General features: G+C 38.1%; 3 protein-coding genes across 6 annotated transcripts in view; 1 reads left to right on the top strand and 2 right to left on the bottom strand.

Annotated features, from left to right (window-relative positions):
* adamts7 (a disintegrin-like and metallopeptidase (reprolysin type) with thrombospondin type 1 motif, 7) overlaps positions 1 to 7,733 on the top strand; it is a 51,235-nt gene extending 43,502 nt beyond the window's left edge. For 2 of the 3 annotated variants that reach the window (XM_077589818.1, XM_077589820.1), the window contains exons 24-25: positions 4,925 to 5,080; positions 7,123 to 7,733. In XM_077589818.1, the coding sequence (XP_077445944.1) occupies positions 4,925 to 5,073 (149 nt within the window). In that variant the 3' untranslated portion in view covers positions 5,074 to 5,080; positions 7,123 to 7,733. The remainder of the gene's footprint in view (positions 1 to 4,924; positions 5,081 to 7,122) is intronic. The other variant, XR_013297670.1, reaches the window with a different exon arrangement.
* On the bottom strand, positions 7,225 to 10,470 carry calml4a (calmodulin-like 4a). 2 transcript variants are annotated; one of them, XM_077589821.1, is made up of 5 exons: positions 10,307 to 10,470; positions 10,181 to 10,211; positions 9,764 to 9,904; positions 8,934 to 9,122; positions 7,225 to 7,850 (listed from the first exon to the last, which is right to left on the bottom strand). In XM_077589821.1, the coding sequence occupies exons 1-5, from the start codon at positions 10,307 to 10,309 to the stop codon at positions 7,753 to 7,755; spliced, it is 462 nt and encodes a 153-aa protein (XP_077445947.1). In that variant the 5' UTR covers positions 10,310 to 10,470; the 3' UTR covers positions 7,225 to 7,752. The 2 variants fall into 2 exon arrangements, with proteins under 2 accessions (XP_077445947.1, XP_077445948.1); XM_077589822.1 differs by lacking the exons at positions 10,181 to 10,211; positions 10,307 to 10,470 and having other exon boundaries at positions 8,934 to 9,136; positions 9,764 to 9,860.
* A 2,143-nt stretch (positions 10,471 to 12,613) lies between these two features.
* On the bottom strand, positions 12,614 to 21,206 carry LOC144070647 (ceroid-lipofuscinosis neuronal protein 6 homolog). Its single transcript, XM_077595023.1, has 8 exons — positions 21,007 to 21,206; positions 18,803 to 18,917; positions 18,616 to 18,714; positions 18,330 to 18,518; positions 16,204 to 16,259; positions 15,726 to 15,845; positions 13,028 to 13,313; positions 12,614 to 12,918 (listed from the first exon to the last, which is right to left on the bottom strand). Exons 1-7 carry the CDS (start codon positions 21,084 to 21,086, stop codon positions 13,043 to 13,045), a joined length of 930 nt encoding a protein of 309 aa, XP_077451149.1. The 5' UTR covers positions 21,087 to 21,206; the 3' UTR covers positions 12,614 to 12,918; positions 13,028 to 13,042.
* Positions 21,207 to 21,287: the final 81 nt, after the last annotated feature.

Here is a 21,287-nt window from a genome sequence, read left to right as displayed (position 1 = left end):
GCTGTTAGAGCCTAAATTATTGACTAGTATAAATGTTTTTATTTGTTTCCATGAGTGTGGACCATTATCAATAAATAGATCATTGTTGGTATGAACTGAGATGATTCAACAACGTACCTAATTAAAAACATCGCGACATAGCTCACTGGTAGACTAGTTTTCACCAACAACCCCCCCCCCAAATATTCAACTTTGTAAAAATGTGAAAATCCACGTTGAAATTTGTGAGCGGAAGCCACTCCCCTGTCTTCGGCTTGCTACTAGGACTCAGCATTGAAAAGAAAAAAAGTAGTTATAAAAGGGGTGACCCTACTACGCGATTTTTCGATTATCGCGGCCATGTCTGGCGTGTGCGGTCGATTGGTCGCCGGTCTTTTTGTGGTCGCCGGTCTTTTTGGTCGCCGGTATTTTTGGTCGCCGGTCTTTTGGTCGCGGTTTGGTCGCCCAAATGATCGGCTGCTGCCATCTACTGTCAATTTATTAAAAAGAAACAAAGCAAATTCACAGATGGTGTTTTTATTGAAGCAGTAAAACTTACAAATTCTAGCAACCTTCATTCTCTCTAGGAGAAATAAGAGCACTCATTTAACACATCGACTGCTGCCATCGACTGTCATAGGCATAGACATGTATAAAGACAAATGCTAGACTACACTACTAAGTCTAGCTTTGCTGACTGTCATTGCTGATATTTTGGTAAGTGGGTTGGGTGGTGGGGGTTTCAAGTTGTTTCGTGTTGATTGACATATACTACACTGACAGCCAGTCTGGCGTCTCGAAGCCTCATGACCATATCGCAAGGGAGTCTGGTGTGCCAGAATTTCTGCTTGCCGTGGTGAATAGTGCCCCTGCTATTTGTTAATGAATATTGACTAATAGTTTAACTTTGTGTCCTTTCTCTTATGTGTGCTCCCTTGCTCTCGTTTTTTACCTGCAGCGTGTGAGGCCTACACATTGCCTGCATACCGAGGAAAAGATGTATGCACTCATGCAAACAAACTTAATCATACTAAAACATTTGTTTTCTTGTTCATAGCAAATGTGTTCATCAAAGCAGACGAGCGCTACTTTTTGATACCAACTGCCTTGATGGTCACAACTAATGAAAATTTCTTGTCCTACCTTTCACCACGCTATGTAATAAAATATCATATAGTCTGTGGCAGGGGCTTTGAAACTATTACATATTGGGAGCAAAATTTCATTCCACCTAAACAAGCTGAAAACTTTTCTCAAAGGTTTCTTTTTTATGTAATCAGGTGCTGCTCTTTTTAGCAGGAATTGGTTAATCCAGAAGTGAGCAATCAGTCCACAAAAGGCCACAATGGGAACAGGTTTTTAGCCCAACCGATCAATACGACACCTTTTCACCAATCCAGTGTCTTACAAGTATACAGTGGTACCTCTACATACGAGCTTAATTTGTTCCGGGACTGAGCTCGTATGTCGATCTTCTCGCAACTCGAATGAACGTTTCGCATTGAAATGAACTAAAAACAATTTAATTCGTTCCAACCCTCTGAAAAAACACCAAAAACACTAAAAAAATACAACAGCTCAGCCTACCCACGTATTGATTGTGGATAATGAAGTTTTATTCTGAGAAAGGGTGCCATTGCCTATCGGTGTTGTGTGCACGAGTATATTTCATTACCCAGAAAGCCCTCTTTTTGCCCGCGCATGCGCGTTTTGCGTTTTCTGGTCCATGTGTAGGAGAATCACGTGTGAAGAAACCGTTCAGTGCTCGTAGATATCTGTTATACACGAAACAGATGCGGCAAAAAAGACAGTGCGCTACAATGATAAACAGCCTCTCATGTCTTGGCCACCTGGCTTTCTCGTATCTATAGATAATTATTTGCTCGAAATTTTCCTCGTATCTCGAGCTGCTCGTAGGTAGGGCTGCTCGTATGTAGAGGTACCACTGTAATCAGATCTTTGCAGCCAGGTGTTGCTTGTTACAGCAGACATGTTATTGGTTAAATTGGGCATGGTGCTTCTGTTGGAAGAAAACGCAGAGCATACCAGGGCCCTTTGTGGAGTAATTGCCCACCCACCACTGGGTTGAATTGTCTGTGTTGGATGACCAGTTTGGAGCACCCTGCATTAGAAAGTAGTATTCTTTTGACTTTTTGTTGGCTAACAGGAGTCTGGGTTCAACACTGAGCAATGAGGAGATAGAATCTCTACGTGATGTTGGGCCATACGCCAACATAAAAATTATGCTGGAATATCCGCATACAATTACTTATTAGACTAAAGATATTTAGCACTAGGATGTAGGAGAAAAGCCTATGAGCACGAGGGCAGCATGTTGGAGTTGCATGATTTTGTACGTCTGTAATAGTATAGTGAATTTATGTAATTCAATTCGGCTTTAAATGTGTTTGTGTATCTTTAAGACCCGCTATCAAAAAGCTGGGGCTTGTTGTAAAATGAGGAAATGAGTTAGTGAAATAAGATTGAGGGGTGAAGCAACCTAATGTGTTTCTTGGCCCAATTTAAACGTCAGAGTTACTCTGCCACGATTTTTGCATGTGTGCATTTATCATAAAATCCCGTGAATCTTGTGAAAATTGTGAAAAGGAACAACTTCAAAACAGAATAGGCCAAAACAAGGACCAAAGAAAGTGAACTATGGACTTTGCTAGAGTGAACACGCCTAACGACTCAGTCGTTGAGAGCAGTCGTTTGCCCAGTCAGAATTTTTATTGTCTGTTGGTGGTCGCAAATTCCATGCTAAAATTCTCAGTGTGGTTATGTCATGTCAGTGGGTTGTTGTATGTTGTGTTAATGCAGGATTACACTTATAAAGTGACACACTAGAACAGGGGTAGGGAACCTATGGCTCGGGAGTCACACATGGCTCTTTTGATGGGTGCATATGGCTTTCCGCTAACCTGTGTGGTAAACTATGGAAACTGCTAGTGAGAAAGTGCCTGGAATAGGAGCATTATGTTGGTATTATGGCATTGACACTACCTCGAGCGCCCTATAATCTTTTTTTTTCATTACACTCTTCTGCATGAATATTTTCATTGATACTGATTGATTAGCAACAACGTAAAAATGTTGTCAAAAGAATTCAGAGACTTTTTGTACTTTAAAAGTGGTGAAGTGACTAGAAAAGGCACACATTTTCATGTATGTTGACTTTTAAATTCAGAGCATGCTCTCAAGGATTAACATTAAAAAATGTGAACAGTTTATGGCTCTTTCCATCAAAAAGGTTCCCGACCACTGCACTAGAATGTTCTAACTGCTATTCAATAAACACCACATCTAGACTCATGGAAACATATTTTACATAGTTTACATTTGGAATGTTTGTATAGAAATATGAAAAGAAAAAAAGTCTGCAATCTGTGCAGGAGCATTGAATAAAAATATTCATTAAAAAAACAAAAAACACCTGATGGTGTAGTGGTTCACTCGCCTGACTTGGGTGCAAGGCAGCATGGGATCGATTCCCACACGGTGGCAGTGAGATTGTGGTTACAAATGGTTGTTTGTCTTATGTGTCCTGTCGATTGAGTGGCGACCTATCCAAGGTGTAATCTGCCTTTCACCTAAAGTCAGCTGGGATAGGCTCCAGCAACAGTTTATGGCTCTTTCCATCAAAAAAAAACAAAAAACACCTGATGGTGTAGTGGTTCACTCGCCTGACTTGGGTGCAAGGCAGCATGGGATCGATTCCCACACGGTGGCAGTGAGATTGTGGTTACAAATGGTTGTTTGTCTTATGTGTCCTGTCGATTGAGTGGCGACCTATCCAAGGTGTAATCTGCCTTTCACCTAAAGTCAGCTGGGATAGGCTCCAGCAACCCCTGCTACCCTTACGAGAATGTGCGGTACGGATGTCCGATGATGAATGAAAAATCATATCTTCTTACAAAACCAGAGCTCACTGAGAATCGCTCAGTAAATGGGATCTAGTTTCTAGGTTTTCTTCTTACAAAGCTATTAAGATTTATCTCTGCTTTCCTGAGTTCGAATTTTAAAAGTGTAGTCAAATTTATTCTTTTTCTTAGCCCTCTTGAAAGCAGTTTTGAGGGCAAGTACTTGATGTGAATACCGGCAACTTCAAAATGAATGGTGCAGAAAAGGCCATCGAAATTCTTGAAGGAACACAATCATACCCTAAAAAATCACCCAGGCTTGCTGTCTGTATTTCCAATTGTATGTGCACCTTTAGAGAAACTGTCAAAACATCAATTCTACCATAGCATGATTAACTATGATGAGTCAATTTTGAAAAAATCAATCATGTTTCGGGCGAGTCTCCCAAGCAATCCTGCCACATGAAAGTCAGCTGCAGTATATGAACTGCAGTACTATATAATATATTCAATGTACTGAATATAGGTTGCATGAGAGGGACAACTAAGAATCCACATAATTGGATCCCTTGTGTATTTATTGCTTCTAAATGAAACATTTATGGATTGGTATATTTTCTAAAAAATTAGAACCCATGAATAGTTACAGCAGTAAACAAAACAAAAAAAAGTCCTGGCAAATGAGCATCTATACTGTAAATATTTGATGCTTACTGTCACAAAAATGTGGTTTTAGTTGCTTCCAATAATAAATCTTGTGCAATTTAGAACTCTATAGCCAGGGGATTGTCGGGGATTGATAATAACTCTCCCTTAACTCTGTGATCATGATCCTGCCTCAAATATTTTCAAAATAGCTTTTACAGCAACTTAAGCATTAGGGACATTCAGCAAGAAGAAATACAGATGTTTTCTTTTCCTCTCTGATAGATACAGCCTAGAGGTGAAATATAAGAATCAGGTTTGACTTCCAGCAGACTGTTTTGAATGTCTCGTTAAACAAGGAAGCCCCGTAAAAAGGCAGCCAAATCCATATCTGTTCAGTTTGATTGTGTCGCACATTTCTGTCTCTGTCGTCCAAACAGGTCCAGTTTGCCTCCGTGACCGTTTAACACCGAACTTCTGCCAGACCCTGCGCTGGTTGGGCCGTTGCCAGCTGGCCACCGTGCGAGCACAGTGCTGCAAAACCTGCAACCAACCGTCAGGCCGGTCCAGCGGCAGCCGTCTCCACTGAAGTTGGAGTAAGGCAATACTCTTCAATATATTGTAGATTCAATTAATTCACCAGACTCTCACTTGGAACCTACTTTAGTAATGGAGGGAATTTAAATTATTATCAATTTGTAGGGTACACAGTCGTTTGGTCGACGGTCTTTTGGTCGCCCGGAAGGTTATTGATAATTACCATTTAAATCGTTGCTCAAATTCCCTAAATACAAACTGCAAATGACTATTTAGTCATACTTAATGCCCTATTAATTATTAGGCTAAAGAAAAGCTCCAAATTTCCCGTACTTTTATTGTTTTTTGTAGGAGAACTTGTTAAGACCCTGACTGACGTCCCTTCCTAAGGGGACAACTCATGTACATACAAACTCTTATACACTCACACGTCAGCTCAGTGAAACTGCTCATTGTTGGCTTTTATTGATGCGTAGACCGTGTTGTTTTACCTTGTTTTGTCGCCGGTCTTTTGGTCGCCCGTTGTCGCGATCCGGGCGACCAAAAGACCGGCGACCAATTGACCGCACACGATTTGTAGATAATGAATTGCCCACCTTGGCATAACTGTCCCTGACAAAAGCCTATAGAAGATAGTGCTCACTGTTCAATGCAGCCATCTTAAAATATGCAGTCTATATTCACAACGTGAAAGAAGACAAATATAACTGTGGTTGGTGGCAGATACAAGACTAATTAAGGCATACATTAAATATGGAAACACATATTTACTGTTGGAGATAACTCCATGGGAGGTGTTGATGTTCCAAATGTGTCTCCTTAACATCACGTAGTTACTTAAAACAATGTATGGGGTAAACAAAGGTGACTCGCCACATATGTAACAATCCAGTAAACAATTGTAGAGACAAACATTACCTGTTCGACAGCTTGTTCGAATTCAAAAATTTTCTCATGTTTTGTTCCTAAATCCACAATTCTGTTTCAAACCAAATCTCAGTAAAGGCGAAGTGCAAAGTGTTCTGCGGCAGCTTGTGATAACCAGTTTTTCTACTTCATGTAATACATTATCGTTCTGCGCATATCTAATAATACAGTTCACAATACAGTGGTACCTCGAGATACGAGCTTAATTCGTTCCGGGACTGAGCTTGTATGTCGATTTACTCGTAACTCAAATGAACGTTTCCCATAGAAATGAACTAAAAACAAATTAATTTGTTCCAACCCTCTGAAAAAACACCCAAAACAGGATATTGGATTGGGAAAACATTTTTATTTGTTCTAATTCGCCATCTACTAACAAAGTAACAAATAACTTAGCTGGTTTAATAGTACTAAAATGTGTTTAATAGTACTAAAATTAGACGGATTTGGCGGAAGAGAGAGAGAGAGACGGAAAGAGAGAGGGGACACTTTTTGAACGGCAACGCGCTCGTAACATAACATAAACAAATTTAAATAAACTTGGATTACGATGAATATTTGCCCGAAATTTTACTTTTATCTCAAATTGCTCGTATGTCGAGGTACCACTGTAATGCTTAATGGTGCTTATAAAAGTTTTTTTTTTAAAGTCAAAGATGTCTTCACAACATCAAATTGACCAAATTAGGCTCGAGGGACTTGGTGCTTAATGCGATATAGGCACTTAAATTTTGGTGAGGTATGGGCGGGCCCACTGCCTTTAATACATATTTAAATAACTTCCATATCATTCTGAAATTTTTGATAACCAAATAAGTTCCAATCGAATGATTTTTGTTGTTGTTGTTTTTTAACATGAATAGACCTTGTCATATTAATGTTTGTCTTTTCAAATTGCATTTTTATTTTCTCTAAAATGGTTCTTGGCAATTGCAAAGCCTCTGACCCAATTATCCGTCTCTATGTTACTCAAAGCTTTTTGATGCAGCATAAAGTACAAATATTCACAGTAATGTGTCTTACTGTCAAATGAAAAGGTCTGCAATAATATACTTTTTTTATCGGAAAGGAATAAACAGGTGTATTGTCAACTGAGAACCAAATAGTCTGTGTGCGATACCATGACTTTTAACATTATGTATTAGATAGGCATTTTTGTATTTTATTCCCCCAGGTCAGTCGCTTTAAGGTTGAAGTTCTCAGGTACCTATACAACAAGCAACACAGGTATGAAGCAACAATGAAGGTAGAAAAAACTCACACGGTGACAAGTCTGTCAATAGTAATGATTTTATCAGGTATTGGTTTTATGTATTCATTACAATAAAGGGTACTTATGTAATAACAAATTGTCATTCTATAATTAATTATTCCCATGCAAAACAACCCAAAGACATGTACCTAATCTGTAATGCTGTGCTACATTTTTTTTAGGGTTTATATCCTCCCCTGCTCTTATCTCCACTTCTTCCTAAAGATTTTTTTAAAATTCTATTTTGTATTCAACTTTAAAACCATGGAGATGGTACACAGCAATAGGCAAGATGTTTTGCTTATTTCCATGACCACCACTGAAGAGCTCTTATATAGTCACTCAGAGAATGTAAGTACATATTTCATATGTGCAATGTTGGACATGCTTTGTTGAATGCGAAATGAACTGAAGTTTATTCAAAGACATGATGTTCCAAAAGAAAATTCTATTGAGTTAGGGTTTGCTTGAAAATCCATGAAGGTTTTGAAAATGTATCAAAACAGTTCAAAAAAAATGTGCACACAGCAGAATTCCTTCCCATGACTCAATTCAGTAATCGACGGGTGGTAAAGTCACCATTTCGGTAAACTCTTCATAGTTCACAACTCCACTTGAGTTGATGTTTGCTTCTTGGAACAGCTCGTCCACTAGAAAAAGAACACAGAGATTAGTTTTCTAAGAACTTCTTGAATTATTTCACATAATTAAGTGAATGTCTAATTATGTAATCAAAAAATCAATTGACAGAGCCTCTGTGTCGAATCAAGGAGTACCAAACATATATATATATACTATATATATATACATACATACGTACGTACATTATATATAGAGATATTTATATATATACATATATATACGTACATATATACATATATATATACATACATATATATATACATATATAATATATATACACATACATATATACAAATAAATACATATATTGCCGTAGTTCGTTTACAGAATACTAAAATCTGAACATCAGACATTTGAAAGTCGTGTTTTATTTTGCATCAAGTGAACACATTATCAGTCACCGATTTCAATTGAATAATGAGTGAATATTGGTGTGGATCTTCAAAGAAGTCACAATCCTACGATTAAAAATATCTGCAAAATTTTAATATAAATTTACAAGTCATTGTGCCAGTAGATGCCACCATTTAAAGCAATACTGCAGCAATAGTATTCTGGGCCAAATTAGCAAAAATAAGTCAGTTAAGTGTTCCCCCCTTCGAAATATACACTTAACAGGGCGCAGCCCCTGAATTGAGACAGTTTTAGTATGCATCTAATTCATTCATTCATTTTCTGTACTGCTTTATCCACACTAGGGTCGCAGGGTGTGCTGGAGCCCATCCCAGCTGACTCTGGGCCAGAGGCAGGTTACACCCTGAATCGGTGGTCAGCCGATCGCGGGGCACGAGGAGACGAACAACCATTCACGCTCACACTCATACCCAGGGGCAGTTTAGTCGAGAGTCCAATCAGCCTACCAAGCATGTCTTTTGGAATGTGGGAGGAAACCGGAGTACCCGGAGAAAACCCACGCATGCCTGGGGAGAACATGCAAACACCACATAGTTGGACCGACCTGGATTTGAACCCAGGACCCCAGAGCAATGAAGCTGACGTGCTAACCACTCAAGTCACCGGGCTGCCCTGCATCTAATTATATTTAAATTAAATATTAGAGGAATGTCCTTGAGGGAGACTATTTTTTTTACCTTCTTTGCCAGTAAGTTTCTCTCCCAACATGGTGAGTTTAGCTCTCAGCTCTGAGGCTTGAATGTGTCCTTTCTTCTGTTTGTCAGTCATCCTGAAAGCTTCAAGAATTTCTGTTTTGGGGTCTTCTTGTTGCATTTGCCGGTGCATCATGGTCAGGAATGTAGAGAAGTCCAAGCTTCCTGACTTTTCTAAAACATAACATCTATCCAAAATTAACTCATTAGCTGACTTTGTGAGCCATACACGTTTTATCCTACCAGAATGGCTGGCCGTGAATCAATGTTAATTGTCAGTAATGCTGTGTCATTTACTTCTGACTGGAAGAATCACTATTATTTCTAATTGGAAATTGGAAATAATAGTATGTGGTGGCAAACAAACTGAATATTAACCCTATAGTGTAACACCTCCACCAAAGAGGATGTTTTGATAATTAACAGAATGACTTCCGAGCACTTATTTCCACGAACTGGGGAGTGGGAGTCATTTTGGGTGGTCTGCCAACAGGTGTTAATCATTTGCAATGTGATCAAAAGGTTGTTACGGTACCGACATATGACATTTTTAGCGTTACGTCAAGTGTAATAATTTAGTTGTATTAGTATATCAAATCCGTTGCTCTAAATAAAGAATGTCAAGAGTAACTTACTCCTGATAAAATGTGGCAAATCTAAGGGGTGGGTTTTCTAAAAAGGTGTTGATCAAAATGAATGACAATGTGATTACGCCGTACTCCTAGAAGTGAAGGCATATTTAGTTGTATTACATCCAAATGGTAGATTATATTTTAAAAAACACTCACTCAGTCATGAATTGGTTGTGTAATTACCAATTTTGTGAACTTGAAGCTGTCTTTCAATTTCACCAAGTGTGGGGCTTGTACCAAGACAGCGCATAACTGTGATCAGGTCACAGACATCAATACTTCCCTTTTGTTTTTTGTCGTACAATGAGAAGCACTCCTTAAATTCTGAAAATGTAAACAAGACAATTTAGCAATGAATGTCATCAATAGTTTATCTATAGGCTAAAGTGTCTGTAAACTATACATATCTATAAAGAACAAGATCAAAACAAATAGTAAATAACTTTCAGGAAGAAGGCAACTTTTCGGTATGGCTTTTTTAAACCACTGGTTTCAATTTTACTCCGTCGAACTTGCCAAATGAATACTACATTCAAATAGGTGTACCAGCAAGTCCTATTCAAACACTTTGGTGTTAGAATTATATTGTGATGCACTTACCGTTGATTTGAACTGGTGTAAAAAATTTAGCCTGTGAAATGAAATTGCAATATATAACATTAAATCAAAACTTGGTCTTTAGGGGGAAAAAACAACAACAACGTAACACAACTTAAATTTTCCTACCATTTCAAGTACTTTGCAGTGCGTTCCAGGAAAAAGAAAATTAGTTTCCTCAAGCTTGTCCTTCCGCCCGTTTAAAGTCCAACCAAGCCTACGTGTAATTTAATATGCGTTGCTGTGGAAACGCACATCAGACCCATATAAAAGCCAAGTTTAACTCTATCCTCTCAAAGCAATTGAAAACAACAGGGGCAAGAAAAAGTGCTCTCTTTAAGCAAATGATTTAAACTGAATTCAGATGAGCAAACATAATGATTAGAGTTTTTAAAAATTGAGAAAATTGAAAGTAGTAACAAATAGTATTTTAGATAAATTGACCTTGCTTGGACGGTGTATATCATTGTGTAGTGGTACTTACATACAATATGTATGTATGTGTGTATGTATATGTGTGTATATATACACACATATATATACACATACATATATACATATATATACATATACACACATATATACATATACATACATACATATACACACACATACATACATATATACATATATACACATATATACATATACACACATATACATATGTATATATATATATATCCATATATATACACATATATTTAGATATATATACATATATATATATATAGCATTCATGTTGGACTACCATTATATAAAGCCTAGAATGGCTACCTGTTCTAATATAAACCGGTGTACTAGGTATATATTGAATATATCGATCAGTCTCATGGCTTCCGATGGCTGGTAAAAATAAATAAATAAATAAAATCTTAGATTATACCACAAAACTGAAGCAAGAAAACCATTCATTGAAATCTGAAAATAAATCTCATAGTAGTCTCAATAAAATATCAATAATAAACCACAAAACATTCAGCTTTTGCAGCCCAGAGTGTAAATCAGATTCACTATTCCCAGTCTCTCAGCAGCTGTACATGAAAGAGTATATTTAAAACGTCTTGATATTTTCTGCCCTTTATCTTTTCACCAGGGTAAGTGAGCAACTGAGTTAAGACCATATCTATATGTTCTGTTTGAGAACATTGACAATAAAGATCTGAAATTTGACCTTATGTCCATTTTTCTTTGTTGGAAGAAACTAAAATACCCTCTGAAAGCCAGTTTAAACCTTATCCAGTATATACACCTAGCAATCAGCATCTTAGGGTGGAATCTACAAAAGACCTAACAGTGAGTGTCAACATGACAGTATTCCCAAAATGCCATTTTATCAAAAGGTTGTGTCTTGTTGGAAGCTCTGCTGCCTGAGTGTAACAAATGTTGATGAGATCTATAGATTTGTTCTTGGTAAATGTTTGTGTGAAAAATTAAAAGGAAAATCTGCCCATGAGATTAAATCAATGTTGATGCATAAAAATAAGGAAACCTTTGAAAAGGTTTTTCACCTTATACTAATACATATATCTAATAATAATCCAGGAGATGAACAGTGTCGGGAGCTAAATGGGTCATGTGCTTAGAAAATCCTGTATAAATGTTATGCAGAGTTTATGGTGCATTCAAAGTTCTTGTTCCTTTTTTCTGCCAAGATGTTGATATGCCATCGTACTCAATTTTTACTTGACAAGAATAATTTTAGAGCAACTTTTTGTGAGCAAGGTACTTTGACTTCGATTTTGTTGCCCTGTGTCACGTCGAAGATGTGCCAGTCTCTAAAAAAGTATTCATTATGTTATGCTTGTTTGTTAGAGTTTTGGGGATGTAGTTCTATAATTGAGTGCCCATGGCATTTCATATTGATGGAATACATGTAATTTGAACAAACTGAATTATCACACTATTCAAAATTCTTATCTAACATTAATTCGAGAGAGGAGGAGTGTCAGGAGGTAAATGGGTCATGTGCTTAAAAAGTCCTGCAAAATGTTATGCAGAGTTTATGGTGCATTCAAAGTTCTTGTTCCTTTTTCTGCCAAGACGATGATATGCCACCATATTTGTATTCAATTTTTACTTGACAAGAATCATTTTAGAGCAACTATTTGTGAGCGAGCTACTGTGACCTCGATTTTTTTTGTCCTGTGTCGTGTCAAAGATGTGCCAGTCTCCAAAATGAATGTAATATTATGTTATGCTTGTTTGTTAGTGTTTTTGGAGTGTAGTTCTATAAGTGAGTGCCAATGGCATTTAATAGATTAAATATATCTAATTTGAACAAACTGAATTATCGCACAATTCAAATTTATCAAATATATGAGCAAGTACATGAACATTTTAAAATGGGGGAAATTAAATACGTTGTGGCAGGTGTGCCACAAAGATGTCTGCATCTGTTTTGGACCTTTTCTTTCCATTGCCACAAAAAAAGCTGACTTTATATTCCATTCTTTTATTAAACGATCTCGGTACAGTAGTGAGCGGCTAGGGCAGTGTATTCACAATTGTTCATACCTTAACAAAGGGGTGCTAAACTGTTGCCTATCATTAAGGGTTGTAGATGTGACCCTGTCAAGGACTACAATCAGAATGACCCAGCCAGTCGTAGACATCCCGTCAGTAATATTGTATATTGGATTGTAAAAGTCCCAAAAATAAATGACATATTTTAAAATTGGTGTAACAGAATTTCCAGAACATAGGTCATGTTGTTCCTTTGTCACAGGCATTTTCTTCTTCTTCTGAAAATAGAGGGAAAAACTATGGATTATTATTCAAGCTAATTTAGTAAATGGTGTTATGTACAGTACAGGCATTGAGTCATCTGTTGGAATGAACAGATACACAAACCTGGGTACATCTGTTTCAGAGGATGTTCTTGATATGCGACGTGTAATAGGACCAGGGTTCTGGAACATAAAGTACCCCAGAGTACTTTTTGCGTAGCACTGGGTCATTCCAAAGGAAAGCAACCCAGAGAACTACTAGAAGCACAGTAAGAGAGAAACTATAGAACAAGAAAAGCCCATTGCTGTCTGGGCTCAGTCCAATATTCCTTTGGTGAATCACCAAGGCTACCATTGCAAAGAAGGTAATGAGAAAGACTCCCGTGATTTGTCCTTCCGTGACCAGGTACCTATAGTGGGGAAGAAAGAATTTCAGGCTAGAAGATCACATCAAATAAAGTCAACCTGAATATTCGTAAGAGAGAACAAACACACATTCAAATGTTTACTAATGTAAATTATAATATTCTACAGTGGCGGGCCGTCAGGGCCTTCAAGGCCTTTTCTGCTGTCCTGAGAAATATCTGAATCATATATTATATTTTGTCAATCAATAATCATTAAATAATTCCGAATTGTCTGTTAGCTTCCTTTCATTGCTTTTCTCCCTGGTTGCACTGCTTCCAGATGTGGGTTTTCATATTGAAGCATTTAACCAATCACATTTCAGCCATTATTTGTTGCCAGGGTCAGAAATCTGCCTCAAGGCCTTCACAATCAGTTCTGCGGGCTCTGCTGCATTAAACAAGCGTTGATAAGACTGTTCCTCTAACCAATCAGATTTTGAGTTGGCAACACCACAATGCATTGTCGCAGGCGTATGGATACATCATTGCCTTATCGCAGGCGTAGGGATACGTCATCGCTTTCACCAACTATGAGGCTAGTCATTAGCCAGAGCTACCAAACTGTATTTGGAGCGGGCTGCACAAGCAAATATATTGTTGTGTTGATTTAAAGCCATTTTCAAAATGGACTTTGCCAGAAATACCACAGGACAGGCTCGACTTTCAACATTAGCTTTGATGGCGATATAAAAGGAAGAAAGGAGGATGGAAATTGTGTACAGTTAAAAAGGATTTTTGGTGAGTATAATATGGCTATATTCCTAAATATTTCAATTGTGGGCCTGGTTCTGATATCTGAAAAGCTCCAGTGTTTGTATTTAAGATCCAGTGTTTGTATTTAATCACTAAATGCTGCTAGGATGTGGATTTTACCCCAGTTTAATTTTTGCCGTTTCGCCATTGACGTCCATCGCTGTCTTTTCCCAGGGAAATCACCCCCCTGGCCCGGTTGTAATGTCTGAAAAGCTCCAGTATTTGTGTTTAATCAATAAATGCTGCTAGGAAGTGGATTTTACCCCATTTTAGTGCAATTTTTGCCGTTTCGCGTATGGACGTATCGACTGTCTTTTTCCCGGGGAAATGATACTCCGGGCCCGGTTCTGATGTCTAAAAAAGTTCCAGTATTTGTATTTAACCAATAAATGCTGTTTTCGGCTGGATTTTACCCCATTTTCTGGCAATGTTTGCCGGTACGCCATTGACGTTCATTGCTGTCTTTTCCCGGGAAAATCACCCCCCGGCCTGATAACAATCATGATTGTTTGATTCAGGTGTGATGGTGGAGGGAGACATGAAAAACGGAATGGATAGGGGACCTCAAGCACTTATCTTAAGACAAATATAGAACAATGTTGCTCTTTTTTTTAAGTGTAGGAAAATTGTCAGTGGATGATGCGTCACCATATAAACTCGCTATGGGTGCAGCATTGTGGAGTTAATCCTAGAGATCGCTTTTGATAATAATAATAATAATAATAATAACAATGCATTGGATTTATGTAAACACTCAAAGGCGCTTTATATTATTTTTGGATTATTCTCTCGTACTCATACATTCCACACCAACTGATGGCTGACGCCATGTAAGGTGTTGCCAAGCCACCAAGAACAAATTAAGATTCAGCTTCATACACAGTCCCTTCGAGTGCAGGGAGTCGTACACAAGAATCAAACCGCTGATCCTTCGATTTCAAGATGACGCGCGCTACCAACTACGTCACTGTCAACCTACATGCTATCAATGTTAGTTTTTAATGGTAATGGTGAAAATGTTAGAAGGATAATCATGTACATAGGTTACTTTTTTTTACACCCTTGACAGATATGCCATTTGGGTGAGAATTCAATGGTCTAAATAAAAAGAATACGTTTTGGCTGATTAAAATAAATTCTTACTTTAGTCTTTACTCACTTAAAACCATCACAAATAATGATAAAAAATGAATCTATGGTGTTGTTTTTTAAGTACTCCCATTCCATTATTCAGTAGAGGCATTTTTCACAATGAGTTGAGATTAAATTAGTTATTTATCTATTCATTCATTGAAACCTAACTCAACCTTTTTATTGTTTGTCATTTACATGAGCCAGTAGTACTGCTGTCAGTCTCAGCCAAAGCGGAAGAATGGTACAGATGGTGTTTCCAATCACAAAGAAAGTGAGTACTGAAGCGATTTAAATGGTAAACTGCAAAATAAAAATGTATTTTCTTGTTGTTACTTGCACGCATAGAGATAATTCACTTGCTAGATGAATTTTTACCATGGAAAATACGAGCATTTTCTTACATTCTCACTTTTTCGGTCATAAACATTAACATTCAAAACCTTGATAGTCGTATGTGGAGGGTCTATCTAACTCAACATCAGTGCACAATGATAAATCAATGTATAATTTTTCTTAAGAACAACTGACCAGTAATAGACAGCACTCGGTCCAAGTAAAAGCTTGCCGCTGAGTGGAATGTTCAGCTGTGAAGAAGTTGTGAAACATCCAGTGAAGTAGATGAAGAGAATAATAAAGAAGGGAATATACCTAAAACACCAAATATGGTTCAGGTCAACTACACAGATTAATTAACTTAGGGTTTCCCTCTTAAAGGGAATAACAAGCAGGCGTAATGCCTGTAATGCAGGCGTTACATAAAGTATATGCACCATTCCTTTCATCATTAACATTGAAATTTCACTACAGTAAACCCTAATATACCGAGATTTGACATATTTATACTGTGCCTTGCGAAACATGGAATGTTACATTTTGCTTTGCACTGTCAGCATCTACAGTTTTTTACTGTTTATGTTTGTTACATAAGGTACATTAATTTTTGGTCTCCTTAACTTGTCAAAACACAAATGAATAATACATTCCTTCTCTGTAATTATCTACCTACCACATTAAATGTCCCAGGTGTTCATCATAATAATATAACAGCTCAAAGGAGTCAATCTGTAAATAAACAAGAGGTTGGAATCATTAAAGACAGTCACAAAGGGGTAGATGGGTCAGTACCCAATGTCAAGGTGTATGTTTAATCCTTGCACTTGCAGACGTGCTTAAAATGTTTGCCCTTGGTATGCTCAAGCAAGATACTGAATGCCTCTTTGCTCCAAACGTGTCATCAATAGGTGAATGTGCAGTCAGTGGCAAAGTACTTTGAAAGATGGAAAAGCAATATATTCAAGTCAAGCCCATTTACAATACAAGTGAATGCAGTACCATTCTCTCTCCCTTGAGCAACAGTGACACCTACAGCACTTTCTCTTTTGTGCGTCCTGCATTTCTGTCACCTGTCCTTTAGTATGTACTGCAGTATGTCTTTAGACAAGCTAATGATTAATCATCATTATATGCACCCTATTAGTATTACAAGAATTGTAATTGGATTAAAAAAAATCAAAACTTGTAAGGAAAATCTACTACATTAACTCACAAGAAAACAAGGACATCTAACCAAAAAAATTGAATACAATTTTAAATTTAACATGTAGATTCTGGTAATCAACACAACATGTCCTTTAGTGTGTACTGCAGTATGTCTTTAGACAAACCAATGATTAATCAACATTATATGCACTCTATTAGTATTACAAGAATTTTAATTGGATTAAAAAAAATCAAAACCTGTAAGGAAAATCTACATTAACTCAAGAAAACAAGGACATCTAACAAAAAAAAATTGAATACAATTTTAAATTAAACATGTAGATTCTGGTAATCAACACAATTTGTGGCACAAAGCAACCGGGCACAAGCACCACTCAAAGTCCCAAAATTAAAAAAAAAGCTAAATAATAATACAAGTCAACAAAACACTGGGACAAAACCTGTATTTGTCGGATACGAAGGGTACAAGGCAAGGCTTGACTAGAAGCCATAAAGCCCTCATGTTCTGACTTAGTTTAAGAAAGGGGTGTTGTGCTTTTGCTTCTTCTTCTTTTTACACATGCAACATTGTAGTTATGGTTTCCTTGCTTTCCCATCAAAGCTTTTCTTTTTTTCTGTTGCCAACCAGTTTAGCATCTTGGGATACATGCACCCATAAATTCTACCACCAGTGTGGATTTTCTGTGGGTCCTACAACTTCCTCCTACATCCCAAAAATAAGCATTGTTGGCTGATTGACCAATCCAAATTGTACGTCGGTATGATCGTGTGCATTGATGGTTGTTCGTCTCCTTGTGCTCAGCAATTGCCTGGCAATCGATTTCAGGATGTCCCATGCTTACTACAAATAGTTGGCTGGATTAGGGTCCAGCAATCCTCGTGAGGATAAGCGAATCGGAAAATGAATAAATATGGTTTGGCCAGGTTTGTGCCAACTTTGAGCAATAGAATATAATCTAATAGTTGCCAGTGGTAAGGGGTTTTAAAGTTAGAACATTGGACTTGTGCAACATGAGCTAGTGTCAGTACGGCAAGGCAGTTAGTTTCCTTGATCAAGTAAACAATCTGCAGTTTTAGTCACCATGGTAAAATCAGGCTGAAATTCACAGTATCACAGCGAATATGTTGCAGCGGTCAATGAGGAATCTCAACTCAACAACAGATTTCAAGAATAAATTTATATTAATAATGGGGGACATAATTTAAAAGACGTAATTTAAAAAAAATCCATAATGGTTTCTTAAATGGCATGTTTTAAGATTCAAATACTCTGAATATGTTTTTCTTCCGTCACTTTTACTTTAATTGGATTGGTGAACATCCGAGTTTTTGTGTGTGGGTCTGTGTGTCAGGCCGTTTTAAAAGAGCATAAAACTGCACTGAATAGACAATAATTATTTGGTGCGCTGGTAATGGTAATAGCGCCACAGTTTTTGAGCATCATTGAACCAATTGTGATGATTTATGTGATGTTATGTCAAAATCATATTAGCGCTTTCAGCTGTAAGGTTTATTGGCACGCCTGTAGTTATAGTTAGTTTTTGAAATGATATGACATTTTATTGCGCATTGTGCACACCTTCAAGCCAAGATTTGCAGATTATAGGAAAATGGTAATAATTAGAGTCTTACCAGTGAGGCAGGTTTGAGGTCCCTAATGATTGGGTTTTCTCTGACTGAAAGATGGAGCTTGTAGCCACTCAAAATGAGTCTGTGGTTGATGGAGTCCCCCACCAGATGGATGCTGGCCCCCATGACAAAAGTGATGATGCAAAGGTAGACTGCTGAGCGAGGCAGCGACCTTGGACTGCGCTCAACCAGCTGTCAAGAATAAGTGAAAATTAATACCAAAAACATCAACAATCATTTTAAACAGCACCTTACAATCAGAAGACAGATGAGAATCTGTTCAACCTACCCGAAGCATGAGGAAAGGTGTTATGACATTGTAGGCCATGTGGAAATAGTCCCCAGCACTTGGTTTGTTGAGGGGGAACCACTCAAGTGGGAGCATAATCTATGTACAGTTGCACAAAGAAACTGAATTTAGAAAATTCAACAATAATACAAATTGCTGCAACATGCACTAACTAACATTTACTTACCATAACAATAGGCCGTCCAAAATCTAGAATCCAATTCTGAAGAGTCAGGCAGAACCACAAGTCTAAATGGAAATCTTTCTTCTCTTGCATGTTCTGCTCATAAGCAATGGGACTGCTGAAAACACAAATTCCAATGGTTATATTTGGTTCTTCAGGTCCATACTTAATGTTTGTTCCACACAAAAAATGTCAAGTCTTCTTTTCCATCTATATAAGCAAATATAGGTAACACTCTAAATTTCAACCCATCCATTCTTGGTTTATCTTGTAAAATGGCAAATATTTGGGAACTGATGGATGCATAAAAATAGCAAAAAGATGACCACCAAGGTTTGATGAGGATTTGAGCTTTGTAAAAATGCCTTCATGTAGTTTTACTTCGGAAGCCACGGAAGAAATACATTACCTTAGACGAACTTGGGTTTAAAACATATTTCTCATTCTCTATCATCATTTTGAGCTAATCGAGTTGACATTGACTAAATATGTATGTTTTAAGTGACGCTGTTTCTGTTGGGAAGTATTTTGACCAATAATTAAATCAAATCATTTATTCATCTTCTCGTAAAGGTGGCAGGGTTGCTGGAGCCTATCCCAGATGACTGGGCAAAAGGCACACTACACTCTTGACTGGACAGATGACCATTCGCACCCACAACTATTTATACCACCACCAGCGGGAATTGAGCCCACGTCTGCCCACACCTAAGTCAGGCGAGTAAACCACTACAACATTAGGTGGCTTTCAATCAAATCAATGTAAATAAAAATCAAAAAGACGACAACTAAAACCTAAAATTCAGATGTAAATGTATCAAAAAAAACAAGCATAATGGTTATGTGTGCTTATTCATTTTCCAAAATGTTATGGAATCACAGTAAGGCTGTACGTATTTTAGCAAGATTCATTGATTCTTTTCTGAACCGCTTTATCCTCATTAGGGTCGCGTGAAGCCTATCACAGCTGATGGCAGGGGACGCCCTGAATCGGTGGTCAGCCGATCGCAGGGCACAAGGAGACGGACAACCATGCACACTCACACCCATACTTAGGGTCAATTTAGAGTGTCCAATCAGCCTACCATGCATGTTTTTGGAATGTGGGAGAAAACCGGAGTACCCGAAGGAAACCCACACAGGCCTAAGGAAAACATGCAAACTTCACACAGGTGGAGCGACCTGGATTTGAACCCAGGACCCCAGAGCTGTGAGGAACCAAGAAATTGTGAAAGTGCTCAAGAGCCCCTTTGGCAGCTATCGATCAGTGTACACATATAAATACTATGGGTCATTCTGAGGGTGAGCCGGTGGAGCGAGTGGTTAGCGCGTCGGCAGCGCGTCGCCCTCACAATTCTGGGATCCTGGGTTCAAATCCAGTTCATGTCCACTTGTGTGGAGGTTGCATGTTCCTGGGCCTGCGTGGGTTTCCTACAGGTACTCCGGTTTCCTCCCACATTCCAAAACATGTATGATAGGCTGATTGGACACTCTAAATTGCCCCTAGGTATGGGTGTGAGTGTGCATGGTTGTTCGTCTCCTTGTGCCCTGCGATCGGCTGGCCACCGATTCAGGGTGTCCCCCGCCTCTGGCCCGGAGTCAGCTGGGATCGGCTCCAGCACCCCCTGCGACCCTAATGAGGATGAAGCGGTTCAGAAAACGAGATGAGATGAGACGTTCTGAGTGATTACAACATGAAATAACAATCTTTAACAACAAACAAGAGCTAAACTATCAGCTAAGTAAAAGGAAGCACTAACAAAAGAAATGCTTATTATTCTAAAGTACAACGATGGCTACGGCTGCATACGCTCCTCCTGTAAAAGGAACTTGACAGTTGTCAAGACAAAGAAAATGGCCACGATATAGTAGTCAACTTCCAAACGTGCTAAAGGACTTTAATTTTATAAATGACACAAATACGACTTCATATTAAAATATCATATTGAACGACAAACAGCAGAGCTGCACAATTACACGATGGTCAACTGTTTATAGAGGTTTGCAATCTTATTACTCGAGCTGTGTTAACGACACTAGCATAACATTCTTAGTCTCGTTCACACTTTGCAGGGTTTTGCGTTACTGCAAAAAACAGAAGTAAATTCAATGCAAACATGTATTATAATTTTGACCTTCGATCACGCAGTGAGTTCAATTGTACTATACGAACGGTAACATAAGACAAATGCTTCATTCGAACCAACCTATTTTGACTGGTACTACCATCTTGACTATTTGTTCGGCATATCAAATGTTTCTCCCGACGTCTCCGGACTGTCCGCATGTTTGGTGTTTCTCTTCATGAAAATGTAATTATAATTATAAAGTTGAAGACCACGTTCTATAAAGTTTACACAACTCGCACATCCTGCCGTCATAAAGCTTTATGATTGAATCCCACTGCAGTTCTAGGCAGGACACGCCCCTTTACAATATGATTGGTCGATACATACTGTAAAAACACCCTATTCAGGGCAACCCCCAG

Source organism: Stigmatopora argus, chromosome 2 (assembly GCF_051989625.1).
Source record: "Stigmatopora argus isolate UIUO_Sarg chromosome 2, RoL_Sarg_1.0, whole genome shotgun sequence".
NCBI classification, from domain to species: Eukaryota; Metazoa; Chordata; class Actinopteri; order Syngnathiformes; family Syngnathidae; genus Stigmatopora; species Stigmatopora argus.
The sequence above is the reverse complement of the archived record's forward strand: the minus strand, read 5'-3'. Positions and strand labels throughout refer to the sequence as shown.